This window comes from Sciurus carolinensis, chromosome 17 (assembly GCF_902686445.1).
Source record: "Sciurus carolinensis chromosome 17, mSciCar1.2, whole genome shotgun sequence".
In the NCBI taxonomy this organism is placed as follows: domain Eukaryota; kingdom Metazoa; phylum Chordata; class Mammalia; order Rodentia; family Sciuridae; genus Sciurus; species Sciurus carolinensis.
Genome location: NC_062229.1, coordinates 32,117,485 through 32,133,324, shown reverse-complemented (window position 1 = coordinate 32,133,324; position 15,840 = coordinate 32,117,485). Strand labels below are relative to the sequence as shown.

The window sequence follows — 15,840 nt, the reverse complement described above, 5'->3', positions numbered from 1 at the left end:
GATGCCAACAATGTGGCACACAGAATTGCTCTACCAGCAGAAACCTGAAGCTCCACTCTAGCTGACCTTCACCTTTTTGTATAAAAGTATAGATTCAGACATTTCTTCTTTTTCACTTAGCTATCTCAGAAATGTATTTACCTGAATGAAGATCAAATTTCTTAATTCTTAAGAATCATGTCATAGCATACACTAGGTTCCAAAGATTATGATGTTACTCTGTAATTCTCCCTTTTGCCTATTTCCTAAGATACCTTTAGGAACGAATGTGCTTAGAAATAAAAGGCACTTAGTTAGGCACGATGGTGCACACCTGTAATCCCAGCCACTCAGGGGGGAGAGACAGGAGGATCTCCAGTTCAAAGCCAGCCTCAGCAATGGCGAGGTGCTAACCAACTCAGTGAGAGCCTGTCTCTAAATAAAATATAAAATAGGGCAGGGGATGTGGCTCAGTGGTCAAGTGCCCCTGAGATCAATCCCCGTACCCAAAAAAGCCTAAATTAAATAAATAAATAAATAAATGGGGGAATATTTATAGGGTTCATAGTAATAATTTGTTAAACCTGCCTTTATGTTTCATGTAAAAATTTTTAGGAGACAGTCAAATGTGAAGACAAAGTGAACTCTCTGTAGCATTTTACCTTTCTTCTCCTAACACACACACACACCTGGATCCTAAGCAACTCATTTTCTATCAAAATTAAGTATTCCCACAGTTCATGTACATACCTCAATAAGCTCATCTCTTTGCCGAAGTTCATGTACATACCTCAATAAGCTCATCTCTTTGTCGAAGGCCTTCTTTAAGTTCATCCACCTTATGCTCCAGTACACTACACTTATGCTTCTGCCTTTCTAATTCCTGTTTTTAAACAAAAGATATCATTTATACAGGTCATGGCACACAACAAAACTGAACATACATGATATAACACATAAGCCAAGTGTGAGTTTCAGACACATGTCTGAACTGCTGATTCATGGGAACCTAGAACAACTGTACATTCTACAGAAAGGTTTGAAAACAAAAGTTTCATCTTGTATGAGAAAGGCAAACGAGAGAACAAACTAACCACACGGGAATTTAAAAGAAAAAGTTAATCAAAGGTAGGGAAACTTTACCTACGATGATTCAAAAATCTGTAAGCAATAAGGGAAAAGGAGGCAAAAAATTAAACTATATAAAAATCAAAACTTTTAGCTGGGCATGGTGGTGTACACCTGTAATCCTAGGAACTCAGAAGGCTGAGGCAGGAGGATTGCAAGCTCGAGGACAGCCTGAGCAACTTAACAAGGCCCTGTCTCAAAATATAAAAAAGGGTTGGGGATGTGGCTTGGTGGTAGCATGTCCCAGGCTTTAATATCCACTACTGGAAGAAAAAAAAATGATGAAAAATTCTGGAGATCTGATGCACAACAATGTGAAGGAATACACTTAACACCACTTAACCACAACGTTTAAAATTCCAGGCATGGTGGTAAATGACTGTAACCCCAGTTACTCAAGAGGCTAAGGCAGAAGAATCACTGTTCAAGGTCAGCCTAGGCAATTTAGTGAGATCTTGTGGCAAAAATAAAAAATAAAGAGGGCTGGTGATGCTCCTGGGTTCAATCTCCAGTACTACAAAATTAATAAGAAAATAAAATAAAATAAAACAAAATGGTTAAAATGAATTTTATGTTGTATTTTTATTGTAAAAAATACAAATTAAAAACAAAAAGCAATACGTACATATATATTGAATATAAAATGCAATGAACCTAACCATACATCCATTTAGTAGCCTACACATGAAGACAGAAAACTATTTTGAGTAACTTTTTAAAACAATAGTCTGGCTATATATAGCCTAGCAAAAGTAAAGGCCATACCAAACCAAACACTTTTGACTATTTTCAGTAATTATGTATGTATTGATGTTGCTATTGCTATTTTGAGTATTGTGGAATAAAGCAGTGAGAATAGAATGTAACATAACTGCTGTCATCCCCAGTGACTCTGAGAACTAGGAACTGCAGTGTGGGAAAAAGGAGATACAGACATTAAGACAGAAGTTAAGTAAAATCCCTAGGGTCCTGAATATAAACTGGGACTACCAGCATGAACTCATAATATATTCTGACATTAAAAACAAACAAACAAAAATCCCACATACATATTTCACTGATATATCCACTGAGAAAGCCTATAAACAATGAACAACTCAGGGACAACAAACACCCCTATCACCCACACTGCTCCACTAAAAGAGGACCAGGGCTCCTTGGACAAATGGCTAATTCTGAGTCTAGGGCAGAAAATATACAAAACGAGTCAGGAACATTTTTTCTGTCAGAAAGCAAAGAAGCTATCACAAACAATTAGACTCATCAAACATAGCTGGGAACCTGAAGAGGCTCACACTAGCCAAAAGTGGGATAATTTGAGCATCAAAAAGAATAAAAGCGGGTTGGGGAGATAGCTCAGTCGGTAGAGGGCTTGCCTTGCAAGCACAAGACCCTGGGTTCGATCCCCAGCACCGCAAAAAAAAAAAAAAAAAAAGAATAAAAGCTGCAATGCACTGAAAAAAATCAATGTTTGAAATCATGAGTTCATAATGATATTTGTAAAAGAAAACAAGGAGAGGATACTAAATAAACAACTCCTTGTTTTGAAAACTTGTAAATAAAGGCAAAGAATGAAGCCTTTATCTTGCCTTCCCTATGTAAACCCCTTTCCCATGTAACTGTCTCATCTGAATAATAAGAAATAAGAAAGGTTCTCTTTAAAGATGGACTTAAGCTAATAAAGCAAAAAAAAGTAAAAAGTCTACAGAATAGAAGAAAATATTTCCAAATCATGTATCTGAAAAGAGAAGTGTATCCAGAACTCATAAACAACTCACATAGCTCAATAATAGAAAGACAAATAATCCAATCTTTAAAAATGGACAAAGGATCTGAATAGACATTTTCCCAAGGAAAATATACCAGTAAGTCCATGAAAATGTACTCCAAAGGCTATCAAGGAAATGCAAATCAAAATCATATCCACTAGGATGGCTAGAATTAAAGTCAGATAATAAAAGTATTGATGAAGATTTGAAGAAATCAGAACTGCAGACACTGCTGCTAAGAAATGTAAAACAGTGAAGCTGCTTTGGAAAACAGTCTGGCATTCCTTAATTAAATACACTCCTCTAGGGCCCAACAACTTCACTCCTAAGGGTATACTTATAAGAGGAAAACGTGTTCACACAAAAAAATTTTGCACAAAATGTTTCTTGGACCATTAAGTTTTGACTAACACATCATTCCCAAGTAGGCTGTAATTGCCTATCAACCTCATCACTTTTTAAATGACTGGGTTTTATTTTCTGACCCAAGAAAATGGTATGATACAAGACAGGCAATTACCTTTGATTTTTCTTCATTTTCTCTATAAAATTCTGCCATCTGTTCCTCCTGTTCTTCAATAACATCCTTGAGGGTGTCCACTTGGTAGATCAAATTATTCTTCTCATTGTCTAATTGTGCATTGGAAACCATGGCTTTCTTGTATTTCTCTTCCACTTCAGACAAAGACTCCTAAATGACAAAGTCATCAGCTTGATATCTAAAATACGTTCACTGACTAGTATATATGCAATATCATAGGAAGTTTTAGCACTGGCACAAACACAGAAAGATGCATTTTCACAAAATAAAAGCAGTCTGGGAACTTCTTGTTTAGTAACATGCACATAAAACAGGAAGACAGTAATAAGCCAATAGAGCCTTTCTAAGAAATATACATCCTTTCTGCTTACCAAGAAAACAAATCAAGCAGCAATGTAGCCTCTGAAAGATGTACAGGTATGTGGAAAACATATATTTGTAAGAGTCAGAAATAATGAATCATTAATATTTTCAGAAATGTTACTCCTGTAGTGTGCAGAATGAAGCATAACAACAGAATACAGCCTCTCTTTACACAAGTAAACATATTCATTTGAATTGTGCCACTTCCTGGACATCTGTTTTCTGAACTTTCCTACTGTGTATTATAATGCTAATGTAAATATGTAAACTTTTTTCTAGCTATTATTCAAATTTTAGTCACTTTTTATAAGTGGGCAATAAAAAAATGAAAATTTAAAAAGAGCTAGCAAAAATGCCTGATATTTTATATACCTCAAAACTTTGTATCTAAAATAGCTTACAAGTGTTTTTTCTAATAATTATATCAAATTCGGTAATTACTATTACCTACTGATGTTTCTTTTAAAGCAAAAAAGAAAAACATTTCACACAGAAAAAAATAAGTCCTGGAAATACATTTTAAAAAATACCAATGCAAAAGTTTAACAAGTCAAGATCAAGGTAAACCTCTAAATCCTGAACCTTTATATTTATAATCAGTTAATTTTTGACAAGTATGGCCATATACTTCAATAGGAAAAGAATAAATGATAAAGTTAACTGAACACTGACATATGAAAAGAATGAAGTTAGACTCCTACTTCACACCATACAGAAAAATTAGCTCAAAATGAACCATATATCTAAACATAACAGCTAAAACTACAAAATTCTTCAAAGAAAAAAAGTAAGTAAATCTTCAGGACATTGGGGTACATAGTGGTTTCCTAGGCACAACAATGAAACCTTATCCCCCCCCCCAAAAATTAAAAAGATAGATTTCAATAAAATTAAAACTTTCATGCTTTAAATGACCATCAAGAAAATGAAAAGACAACCCACAGAATGGGAGAAAATATTTGTAAATCTTATACCTGATAAAATACTTGTAGTTAGGATATACAAAGAACTCCTACAACTCAACAATAAAAGACAATATAACTCAATTTAAAAGTGGGCAAGGACTCAGATATTTTTCCAAAGACACACAAGCAGCCAGTAAGCACATGAAAACATACTCAATATTATTAGACTTTAGGGAAATGCAAATCGAAACCAAACGATGAGGCTGGGTGTAGTGACTCATGCCTGTAATCCCAGCAACTCTGGGAGGCTGAGGCAGGAAGATTACCAGCACAAGGCTAGCCTAGGTAATGTAAAGAGACCCTCAGCAACTTAGCAAGACCCTGTCTCAAAATAAAAAATAAAAAGGGCTGGAGATGTAGCTCAGTGGGAAAGGACCCCTGGGTTCATTCCCTAATCCCCCCAAAATCCTCCCATTCACTAGAATGGCTATAATCTATAATCAAAAAGAAACAAGGTGTCAAGTGTTAGAGAGGATATGGAGAAATTGGATCCCTCATACATTGCTAGCTAATGGGAATGTAAAATGGTACAGCTACTTTGGAGAACAGTTTGGCAGTTCCTCAAAACGTTAAATATAGAGTTACCATATGATCCAGCAATTCTCTTCCTGGTTATCTACCCCAGAAAAATGAAAAGACATGTCTACATAAAGACTGCACATAAGCTGGGGATATAGCTCAGTTGGTAAAGTGCTTGCCTTGCAAGCACAAGGCCCTGGGTTCAATCCCCAGTACCACCAAAAACAAACAAACAAAAAAACTGTACACAAATGTTCACTGCAGCATTATTCATAATAGCAAAAAATAGTAAATGATATATAGTAAATCCATATAATGGAATATTATTAAGTCATTAAAAAATACCAATACATGTTATAACATGAATGAAACTTAAAAACATTATGCTAAATGAAAAAAAAAATCACATATTATGAGATTCTATTTATAGAAAAGCTCCAGAACAGGCAAATCTATAAAGAGAAAGTTAGCAGCTGCTGAGGTTGAGGATGGGAAAGGGAAAAGAAGAAAGGGGAGAGGAAGAATGACTGTTAATAGGTACAGAGCTTCTTTCTGGGGTGATGAAATGTTTTAAAGCTGGGTTGCAGTGGTGGGTGTGCAACCCTGACTATGCTACAAATCACTAACTAGGCACTTAAAATGGGCAAATTTTATGGTGTGTGAATTATACCTTAATAAGAATACACACAAATACTTTCCCTCCCTCTCTCTCTCTCTCCAAACTCACATTTCACAAGCCAGTGATGACTTGACACCCAAGATTTAAACTAGTATTGGAAACATGCAACCTAAATAAGGAATATAAGCAAAGTTAATTGTATAGTAGTACATGCGTAATAGAATATTAATGTAATGCAGAATTTAGAATGATTCTCAGTCATCTGACAAACTAATAGTGAAAAAAAAAAAGTTCTTATCATAATGCAGTAAGGTAAAAATACAATTTTCAATTTCCTCCCAGACCCACTGAATCAGAAAATCTGGAGGTAGAGTTCAGCAATATGTATTTTAAAAGGTCCTAAGTGATTTCTGGTGCACACCAAAGTTTTGAAATCACTGTGTAAATGTTTAAGCTTTGACTTTAAATGCCCATATACTCTTTTTTCTTATAAAATGACATTTTAATTTATTATATATATTAACATTATTCAAGCCTAAGTGTCATCAACCAGTTGTTCATTTAAAAAAGATGTTTCTGGAAACAACAGTGGAGGAATGCCAAGTTCCAAAAGTAATACTGTAAATGGCAACAGGCACATATTTGGCTAAATTATATTCCATACACTGTAGCTCCAAGTATAAATTCACATTCTTTTTTTTTTTTTTTAATGCCTATATACTCTTGGAACAAACCTTCACAACCCTATGACCCAAACCCTCAACTAGTTTATGTGCTACTTGAATTCAGGGACATGATACCTTAATCATTTTATTCTCAGGGCTGTGCATAAAGCAGACATTTTCACCAGACTGACCAAGTTATATGATAAGATTTATACCATAAACTATTAACTCTTCTCTTGATAGTTCTTCCTGGGATTACTTAAGTCAAACTCATTTCTCTCCTTATCCCTATCCTTCTTCTAAGAAGCAAAGGCATGGGAAATATTTAGAAGAACATTTTCTGAAAGGTCTTAATTAACTTAAAAAATAATCAATAAAAATGAACCAAGTATCTCTGTACTTTTACAAAGATGGATGAGTTTGTTCTTGTCCTCTACATCTCAAAACCTGGTTAACAGCTTATGAAACTGTTCAAGATTACTTAACATTTCCAAATCTATGAAAAGACTGAGATAGTAAATATAAAATCGATAAATATTATCAACTATTTGTCATTATAAGTCAAGAATTAGTAAAGGTGATTCACACTTAAAGAGTTTGGGAGAGTGAAAAACATCCATTCAAGCTAAGATCCTCAAGGAAGTAGAATCTGAACTGTTTCTTACCAAAAAAACATCTACCAGGGCTAGGGTTGTGGCTCAGTGGTAGAGCACTTGCCTAGCATGTGTGAGGCAGTGGGTTTGATTCTCAGCACTGCATATAAATAAATAAACAAATAAAGGTCCATCAACCTAAAAAGAAAAATCTATCAAAGCTGGATTTGTTTTAGCTAAATCAAGATTATGTTGCACCCAAGTGTCTGTGAAGGTAAACTGGTGTCACCCTTTCCTCACAGCCTGAAAAAAATCACAGTATATTCTAGTGCTAGAAGTTTGCGGGTGATACATTGAGTATCTTTGTACAGGTCCTGCCTCTCAAATTCTAATTTCTGCATTCAACATTTTTATAAATGTATGGGGTAAAACCCTGGCCTTTAAGATTTGGAGTTGGGGTAGGGGTTAACTGGGTATTCAACCCAGGGGTACTCTACAACCAAACTATACCCCAGTCCTTTTTTATTTTATTGAGACAAGGTCCCCCTAAGTTGCCAAGACTGGCCCTCAACTTGTGTTCCTCCTGTGTTAGCCTCTAGAGAAGCTAAGATTGCAGGTATGTGCCACCATACCCAGCTTCAGATAGGTTCTTGACTAATATTATGATAATAATACCTAATAATAATTGCAGGATTTATTAAATATTTACATGTTCTTTACATGACAATAAATTTAATTCTTTGAGTAACTCCATCAGATAGGTATTTACCATCATCCTCATTTGGCAGATAAGAGAACTAACAGGGAGGCCAAGTAACTTAAGTTTGGACAGATAGTAATGGTAAGCCTAGACTTTAAGAATGTTTTTAGTAATTCTGAAATGTTATCTACCAGTTAAACTAAAAACTGCTCCTAAGAGTACCTAAGCAAAACATGGTAAGATTTTCACTGGGAGAAAAATAATACAGATAAAGCAAACTTCTTCCTTGATCATGTGCCCTCCAGAGACGTCAGTGTGTGGGAGAGAACCTTTCAGGCACTTCCTATTCATTCATATGCAGATATTCCTTTCGTCTTTTTATGTTTTCAAACATAAATTACACATTATACATCGTATGCTACAGTTTGCCTTCTTTGAATGTCTTGAAAAGTTTTTGGTTGCTAGAAACCAGATTTACTACGTTCTTTTATTTACTGCTGTCATTCAACATTAAAACATAGTTAAATGTTAATTTTAATAGTTTTTTTAAATGGACTTAGTCCTTTATAAAATCATTAAAAACCTTTTAGCTCACTTGTTTTTTCATAATATTTTACTGCATCTTATGGGTAAATGCATGCTAAATAGTACTATGGCATGTGATAAACACTATATTGCCAAAGGATCGACTTTCCTGATTAAAGAAAGGATAAAGGGAAGAGTGGGGGAAAAAATTCCAAAGGCAAACATAAGAGTCAAGAATAATGTCATTAGCAGTGAAACAACATACTTTTTTTAATAGGATACGACACAACACAATGCTTGATCACCAGATACACTTCTCTCCCACTTAAAAGAGTCATTTCAAGGATAAATACAATCTGAGGTCAAGTTAAACTATATACTAGCATGAATTAAGAAAAGGGATCTTATCTGTTCATGTCTCAAATCTAAGATGTTCTTTTGTATACTTCAAAAATGCAATAAAGAGCATATTTAAAATATAAGAGAAAACGTCTTAAATAAAATTTAAAACTAGAAAGACTGCCTCTGAATCACTTGATTGCTTTCCTGATACTTTGTTACATGAGAATTTAATATGCACATATTTATTTAATGTACTGAATTTGTTCCCTGGACCCAAGATTTTTCTATAAGTTATATCTTTAAAAGTTTAAAGCAGGATTAAATCCTGAAGATTATATGAGAATAGTAACCAATTCTGTAATTTTCATGATGTTTACTGTCAACTTCATGAGGTCTTACTAGCAGCTTTCAGGCCTCCTTTGTGGGTACTCCCCATAGGACTTCCCACCCTTTCTGGTCCTGTGTCTTAACTGTAAGTTTTTATGGACCAAAGCACCTGCATGAAGGTGGTGGCTGGGAGCTCAGCTACTTCAAATCATGTCCTGCTCATGAGGTTCATGCTTTGTCCTTTGAGCATATCCTGAGTCACCTTTCTGAATGCCTTGCTGTTTTAGAGACTTGGTGCATATTTTGATCGTAAATCAGGATACCATATGCAGAGAAACTTTGGATTTCTTCATAAAACTAGGCTTCACCCTTCGTAATGAAACATGGGGTAAAAAAAGAACATGATAACAAAAGTGATTTACAACCAACATGTTTACCTCATCTGTCCTTTTTTTTTTTTTTTTTTTTTTTTTTTTGGTGGTGCTGGGGATTGAACCCAGGACCTTACACCTTACACATACTAGGCAAGTGCTCTATCACTGAGCTACACCCCCTAACCCCTTATCTCATACATTTATATTGAAAGCTACTAGTCATCCTTGTTGAGAAAAGATAAAGCCCACTTAAATTTACCTCCAAATTCTTTAAGACACTAGAGATCTGTGTAATCCTTTTTGCCTAAGTAAAAACATAAAGAAAATGTAGGCCTCATTGTCTTCTGATTCCTTCCTCCAGAGGGGATATTTATAAAAATGCTTTCTCATTTGTTTCTTCCTCCTGCTTTCCTCCTGCTTTTAATACTGACTGAATTAGGCGATATAAATAAGTAATATCCTTTCACTTAGCTCTGGAGAATTTTAAGGTCCAATTCTCAATTTTAAAAAATTCCTAGAATATTTTTAGGTGTTTGCCCTATTAAATTTGGTAGGGCTTAAACACAAGAGATGTGTAAGTACTGTACAGGTCTTCAAAACTGTAATTTATAATATCTGCTGAATATTCCAAAAACTATACTCAAAATCTAAACAAGCAGAGATTGAAAGTTTGCCTTTCCTATGGTTTGCAGGTTAAGCACATGCTTGAAAGACAAACACTGTTAGTAAAGCTATGTGCAGTGGATTAACAGAACTTGTGAAACCACCATAGCCAACATTTCTGCATACAGAGCATGCTTGGGCTACAAATTGGGCCCTGATACCTTTAGTTCTTTAAGCCCTTGCATGTATCTGCCTTCTACATCCTGTATCTGGTCCTTAAGGTCATAGATATCCTGCAGGACATAGGAATGAACCATCGCATAAAACCAGGCACAAATATATCTTAAGTCTCACAAGAGTCAGATGAAAATATGACTTACTTTTGCGCATTCCAAATTAAAAGAAGAGAAATCAAAGCTATTACCCGAAACCACTACAAGGGGCAAATAGGTCAGATTGAATAGTGGGGCTGGGGAAAGGTGTGGAGAAATCAAGCTAAGTTTAAATATTTTCTTGGCACTAAATTCTGTTGAAAATAACATTAGTAAATGGAGGTAGGGCTGTATACAGAAAAAAGGTACCTAAAGTATAACATTTTTTAATTTGACAAATAGCTTAAATAATTTTTAGTACAAGCCTCACCTAAAACTAGTAAAATGTAGAATAAAATTAACTATTAGCAAATTTGATTCATGCCTAAGTTTCAAAAAATATAATAAACATAAATGAACAAAATTATCTTTCAATGACTTGGTTGCTGACCACAATTTGGGAGAAAGAGAGGAAAGTTGAACACATTTTGGATACAATGTCAAATGATACATTCTAACCTGAAGATACCACATAATGATAAGAAAAGCATTTGCTTTGAATATTACCGTTATATTAATTTAAAAAACTAAAATAGGTCAAATTTTAAATGGAAAATATTGCTTCCCTTGTGCCTGACCCTATTATATAAGGTCTATTTTGAATACTTAATTCGGGTGGAACATAACTGCCAGGGCCCTGAATGCAACTCAACAATCAACTGCTAAAGGCCAATTGAACACATTTTGGATATTACACTTCCCCTGCCCACTTCATTCCCTCCCTGGGAGATTTTTCTTTTACTCATTGATTAATTCAACAAACATTTACTAAGGACATATCAGAAGCCAGGTGCTAGGGCACAAAATCTCACTTCCTTCAAGAAGGTCATTTTCTCAAGCATTGCGCTAAGAGCGGGTTCAGCCGAGACTGGAAGGCCCTATTCTCATGTCCTTCTGTCCCACTAGAAAGTAGCATCCAAAAGCAGGAAACCGTCTTATTCTACTATGCACCATCAGCCCTCATGCCCTGTAAATAGTAAGAGCTCAATAACAACATTTTCAAAGCCACAGCTATGCTGGACTGATCAGCTCAACTCCTGTGTCCAGCCCATTTCACAAACCATACTCCGGTTCCAACCCTACCTATCACCTTACTTGACCACCACCTGTTCCTACCTCTCCCACTGCTTTGTCAGTGAAAGGGGACTTCCAGGCTAGGTAAGACCATCTGAGTCCTAGACTCTCTTCAGCACTTTGCTCTGTCTGTCATCGTCTTTCTCTTCTCAATCTTCAACCTTACTCTCTCTGGCTCACTCCAATCCATGAAAATAATAAACACTCCCACTTTTAAAGGAAGTTTAAAACCTTCTCTTAATCTCCTCTCTCCCACCCCTGCTTACTGCCCAACAAACTTCCAGCCTCACATGCTCACTTCAGATTATGTTTCTTTCATTTTCTCCCTTCCATTTTAACTTGCCCATCTCATCTTCAATGTTCAACCACAGGGTTATTGTTCTCCTCTCCTGTGATGCTTCTTTTGAACTGTAGCCAGTTATTTTTTAATAATGCAAATCATAGAGTATTGCTCCCCTGCTTAATATACCACAGTTGTCAGGGTAAAACTGAATTCCTTTCAGGCTGCCATAGAAGATGCTTTGTGATTGGGCCCTCAGTTCTTTTCAGACTTCCCTCTCAACCACCATTGCTTCTTACTCTCAGCCTATCCTGTGGCAACTCTGCCATAACCTTCGGTCTGGTCTTCTGCATGCATCTAAGAAAACCCGCCCTCTTCAACTTCTTTGCTTAATTAGTGTTCATTCACAAATCTTGGCTCAGAATTTACTTCTCTGAAAAGCCTTTTGTTATCTCTTCTCCTACTCTAATTTAGATGATGCCTTTCTGAATTAACTTAGCCCTATTCTTGGTACTACTGTATAGCACACCACCTGGTATCACTGTTTTGAATCAGTTTGTCTTCTCTATGAGACAGTGGCGTCCTGAAGACCAGAATGTGTTTTGCCTTCTCCAGGGCCAAGTGTTCAATAAATTTTGAATGAAGGAAGGAATAGAGGAAGGCAATTCCTTTCAGTACCCCTTCCCTGTTCCTCACAAATTTCAGGTTCTGCAAGTAGACTTTCAAGTATATTTTTTTAAGTTTTAATATCACAGATAAAAAGGTTAATAAAGAGAGACACACCTAATGAGTCAAATAAGTTTTTCATTGTCTTATGTTTTGCCCAAATATTACTATTACTTCAAATTACTACATATATTTTTGTGAAAAAAAAAGATAACTATATTCAAAAAGTCAAATACTACTACAATGGCTCAAAATACTAATATTTCCCACAGTCTGGTTCTTTGTAAATCCACATATTTTCCATTTAAAATATGGCCAGTTAATTCTGATAGAATTACTTTATACACATAACAAAGGATTTTTTGGCATTTGTAGAACTTATTCTAATATCATCAAATTTTCAGGAAAGAGAACAGAAAAAAAGAATAATCTCTTTTCCCTGCAGACACTGAAATATTCAAGTCAAATTTTTGAACTGTTATTAATCTTTCTTTTTAAGGAATTTATATTCCTTCTTTCCAGAAAGTCATATTAAATGTTAAAAGTTCCAGTATACTACAAAAAAAAAAAAAAAAAAAGAAAGAAAAGAAAAAAAAGAAGAATTTTTAAAAAGCAAACCAAAAGTTGCGGTTTACCCGCAATTCACTTAAAGAGGTGTCTGGATCTATCAAGCTGCTGGTATCCCCACTTCCTCGTCTGGATGAGTTTCCACTTAGAGGGGTTGTTGCTGAGGCAGAATTTCGAGATGAAGGCTAGAAAGAGAGAAATATGACACTTGAGTCTTATTTCTTTAAAAATATATTTGCTATGGAAACTAAAAATGGGGCAGGGTGGTAGAAACAAATGTGCACTTCAGATGGATATACTAAAACAGTGCAGTCAGGAAGTTACCAAGTGCCACCAACAGGCAGTTTAAGCTGTTTGGAAAGAGAGCCACCCAGAAAAGGGCTGAGGCCTACTAAGCATAATTTTGTAACTCAAACACCTTACCAGAATCTAGAATTCAAAATAACCAAGAAGGAAATCGTTTTTAATAGGAGGTGACTCTCTTCTTTCTTTCTCTTCCTTCCTTCCTCTTTCTCTTTCTTGTGCCTCTACCACCAAGCTACATCCCCCAGCCCATGTTTATTTATTCTCTAAGTTTATCGTTGCTATATTCAAATAGCACTTAGGTGATCTCAGTAGACTAATTTAAAGCAGTTTTAGAACTTTATAAATGGTATGCTAATTGGTACTTCCCCTATTTAGTTCCTAAAACTACTTTAAGAATCTCTTCTTTTTCTCATACTTTGCTGATAAAGATGGAGAGCTGAGAGCAACAACACTGCATATCACTAAGAATTCAGATTGCTCTTTCTGAAATTAATTTCATGTAAGAGTATGCACTGATTAATAAACCATATAGATCTGTGTTGTCCTGATATGCTAGCTACTAGCCACATACGGCTTTTGAGCACTTGAAATGTGGGTGAGACCAAACTGAGATTCAGTGTAAAATATATATCAGATTTCAAAGGCTTAGTGTGGAAAAAAGGAAGAAGTACATGTATCATTAATTTTTCATATTGACTCTATGTTGAAATATTTTGAATATTTGTTAAATATAACTTTGCTTCTTTTAACTTTTTTAATGTGGCTATAAGAAAATTTAGACTTACATATATACTTAAAACAGTGGCTTCCTTGTATTTCTATTAGACAAAGCTCATCTAACTTTCCTGGGTATAATGTAGAAATAGTCCTGAAAGTCATTTTCCTAATCAACTTTCTAAAGCTACTTTCAGAAGAAAAGTTAGAAACTAACACAAAAGGGGTTATTTTATTTAAAGAAATAACTTATGCATAAAGAAATCAAATTCTCAGTTTGTCACCACCACTCCTAAACACATTTCATTTCTAGTGTTTAATGGCTTCTCAGGATCAATTTCTAGAGGAATGAAAATCAAAAAGAACAGCCAAAAACTTAAGAGGTGACATTCAATGAAATAAAATGCAGTCTCTTCTCTTCCCAGGATTTCACATGATTTAACTTCAGAGGAATTTTGAGGGGTCAGGGACAGGAAATAGATGAAGGGAGCAAGAGTAGTTCCATCAGGCCAATTGTAGTAAAATAATGAACAAGTCACAGAAAAGTTTAATTGACCTTGAGAACATAATTCTCTTAGGAATTTATATACTCACCCTTGTGTAATTTTCAGCATACTGTTTGTCAGATTTTTCATCCAACTAGAAAAGAACAGAGAGAACAATCAGAAAAGATGCTTAGTATGTTGATTTTTTATTTTCTTTTTTAGGGCCCAAAAATAAGTGATCTCATTTGAGTTCCCAAGTTCAATGAAACCTAAAAGTAAATAAGTACTAAAACCAAAATAAATGTTAAGACACATAAGACAAAATGTCGAGAACTTTAATTCTTACCCTAAGAAACACATGCAGTAATCAAGTTATTATGCTCATTCAAAAGACAGATTTCAGATAGATTTTCTTTTCACGGTATTTAAAACACGTTAAAGAAAACTATATGTAAAATTAAGTTTTAGTACTGCAAATGTTAATACAAAACGTGTGTGTATATCAAAAGGAAAGTTCTGATAAAACCAAAAGCCAAAGAATTATTTCTAAACATTATTAAGACACAAATAGATGAGACTAGTATATTTAGCCAAATAAGTTCAGATTCAACTAAAAGCACATTAAATATAATCATCAAATATTTTTCTCTCACATCATTAAGAATGTTTTTGTTCTGAGTAATATTTGCACATGTGGCCAAAAAAAAAGGGGGGAGGTGATACAAGAAATAGGTCTTTCTCCCTAAGACACCATATTCCAACCTTCAATCACCAAGGGCAACCAACCCCTAAATCATTAAAAAGATATCCTGACAATAGTGTCCCAGACATATTCCGTATCTTCCTTTCCCCTTACCAAATCTCAACATTTTGAGAAAGTATTTATTTTTCTTCATAGCATTTATCATTCTCTGATACTTCATTTATTCACTCAGGACCTGTTCTCTCTACATACTGTCTGTATGTTTTTCTCTGTATTCCTAATACCAATAATAACATCTAGTATACAAAAGGACATGAAATTTGTTGTAAAAATGAATAAGTACATCCTACTCCATCTGTACTTATAGATGTATTGATCTCATTTATTTGAACAGTTTCATAGTAGTCTGTAATCCTGATATATCATGACTGACTGAAACTATTACTGATGAAACGCCTTGGGGTTGTTTTAGACAATGTCTCAAGAAGGGAAAGTTCTAGTCTAAAATTCTGACTTTGGAGCTAAGGTCAAAATTTCAGAGATGAAAGAGTTTGCTAAAGGTTGAACAATTACTAAATGTCAGAGTTGGATCTAAACCTCAGCTTTATGAAAGCCTGTGTTCATATTATTTACTTGCATATACTATTCCAATTACCACTAGG

The 15,840-nt window shown here is 34.9% G+C and overlaps 1 protein-coding gene and 1 non-coding gene across 18 annotated transcripts in view; one reads left to right on the top strand and one right to left on the bottom strand.

The window, feature by feature from the left end:
- The window catches only part of Lrrfip2 (LRR binding FLII interacting protein 2), an 87,484-nt gene that overhangs the window by 17,215 nt on the left and 54,429 nt on the right, over positions 1-15,840 (bottom strand). For 9 of the 17 annotated variants that reach the window (XM_047531100.1, XM_047531099.1, XM_047531095.1 and 6 more), the window contains 5 exons: positions 14,585-14,629; positions 13,039-13,155; positions 10,234-10,305; positions 3,397-3,567; positions 770-862 (listed from right to left, as the gene is read on the bottom strand). In XM_047531100.1, coding sequence (XP_047387056.1) covers positions 770-862; positions 3,397-3,567; positions 10,234-10,305; positions 13,039-13,155; positions 14,585-14,629 — 498 coding nt within the window. The remainder of the gene's footprint in view (positions 1-769; positions 863-3,396; positions 3,568-10,233; positions 10,306-13,038; positions 13,156-14,584; positions 14,630-15,840) is intronic. The other 8 variants (XM_047531102.1, XM_047531101.1, XM_047531104.1 and 5 more) reach the window with 1 other exon arrangement.
- On the top strand, positions 5,413-5,485 carry Trnaa-ugc (transfer RNA alanine (anticodon UGC)). Its single transcript has one exon. It is a non-coding gene; the product is annotated as a tRNA-Ala (tRNA).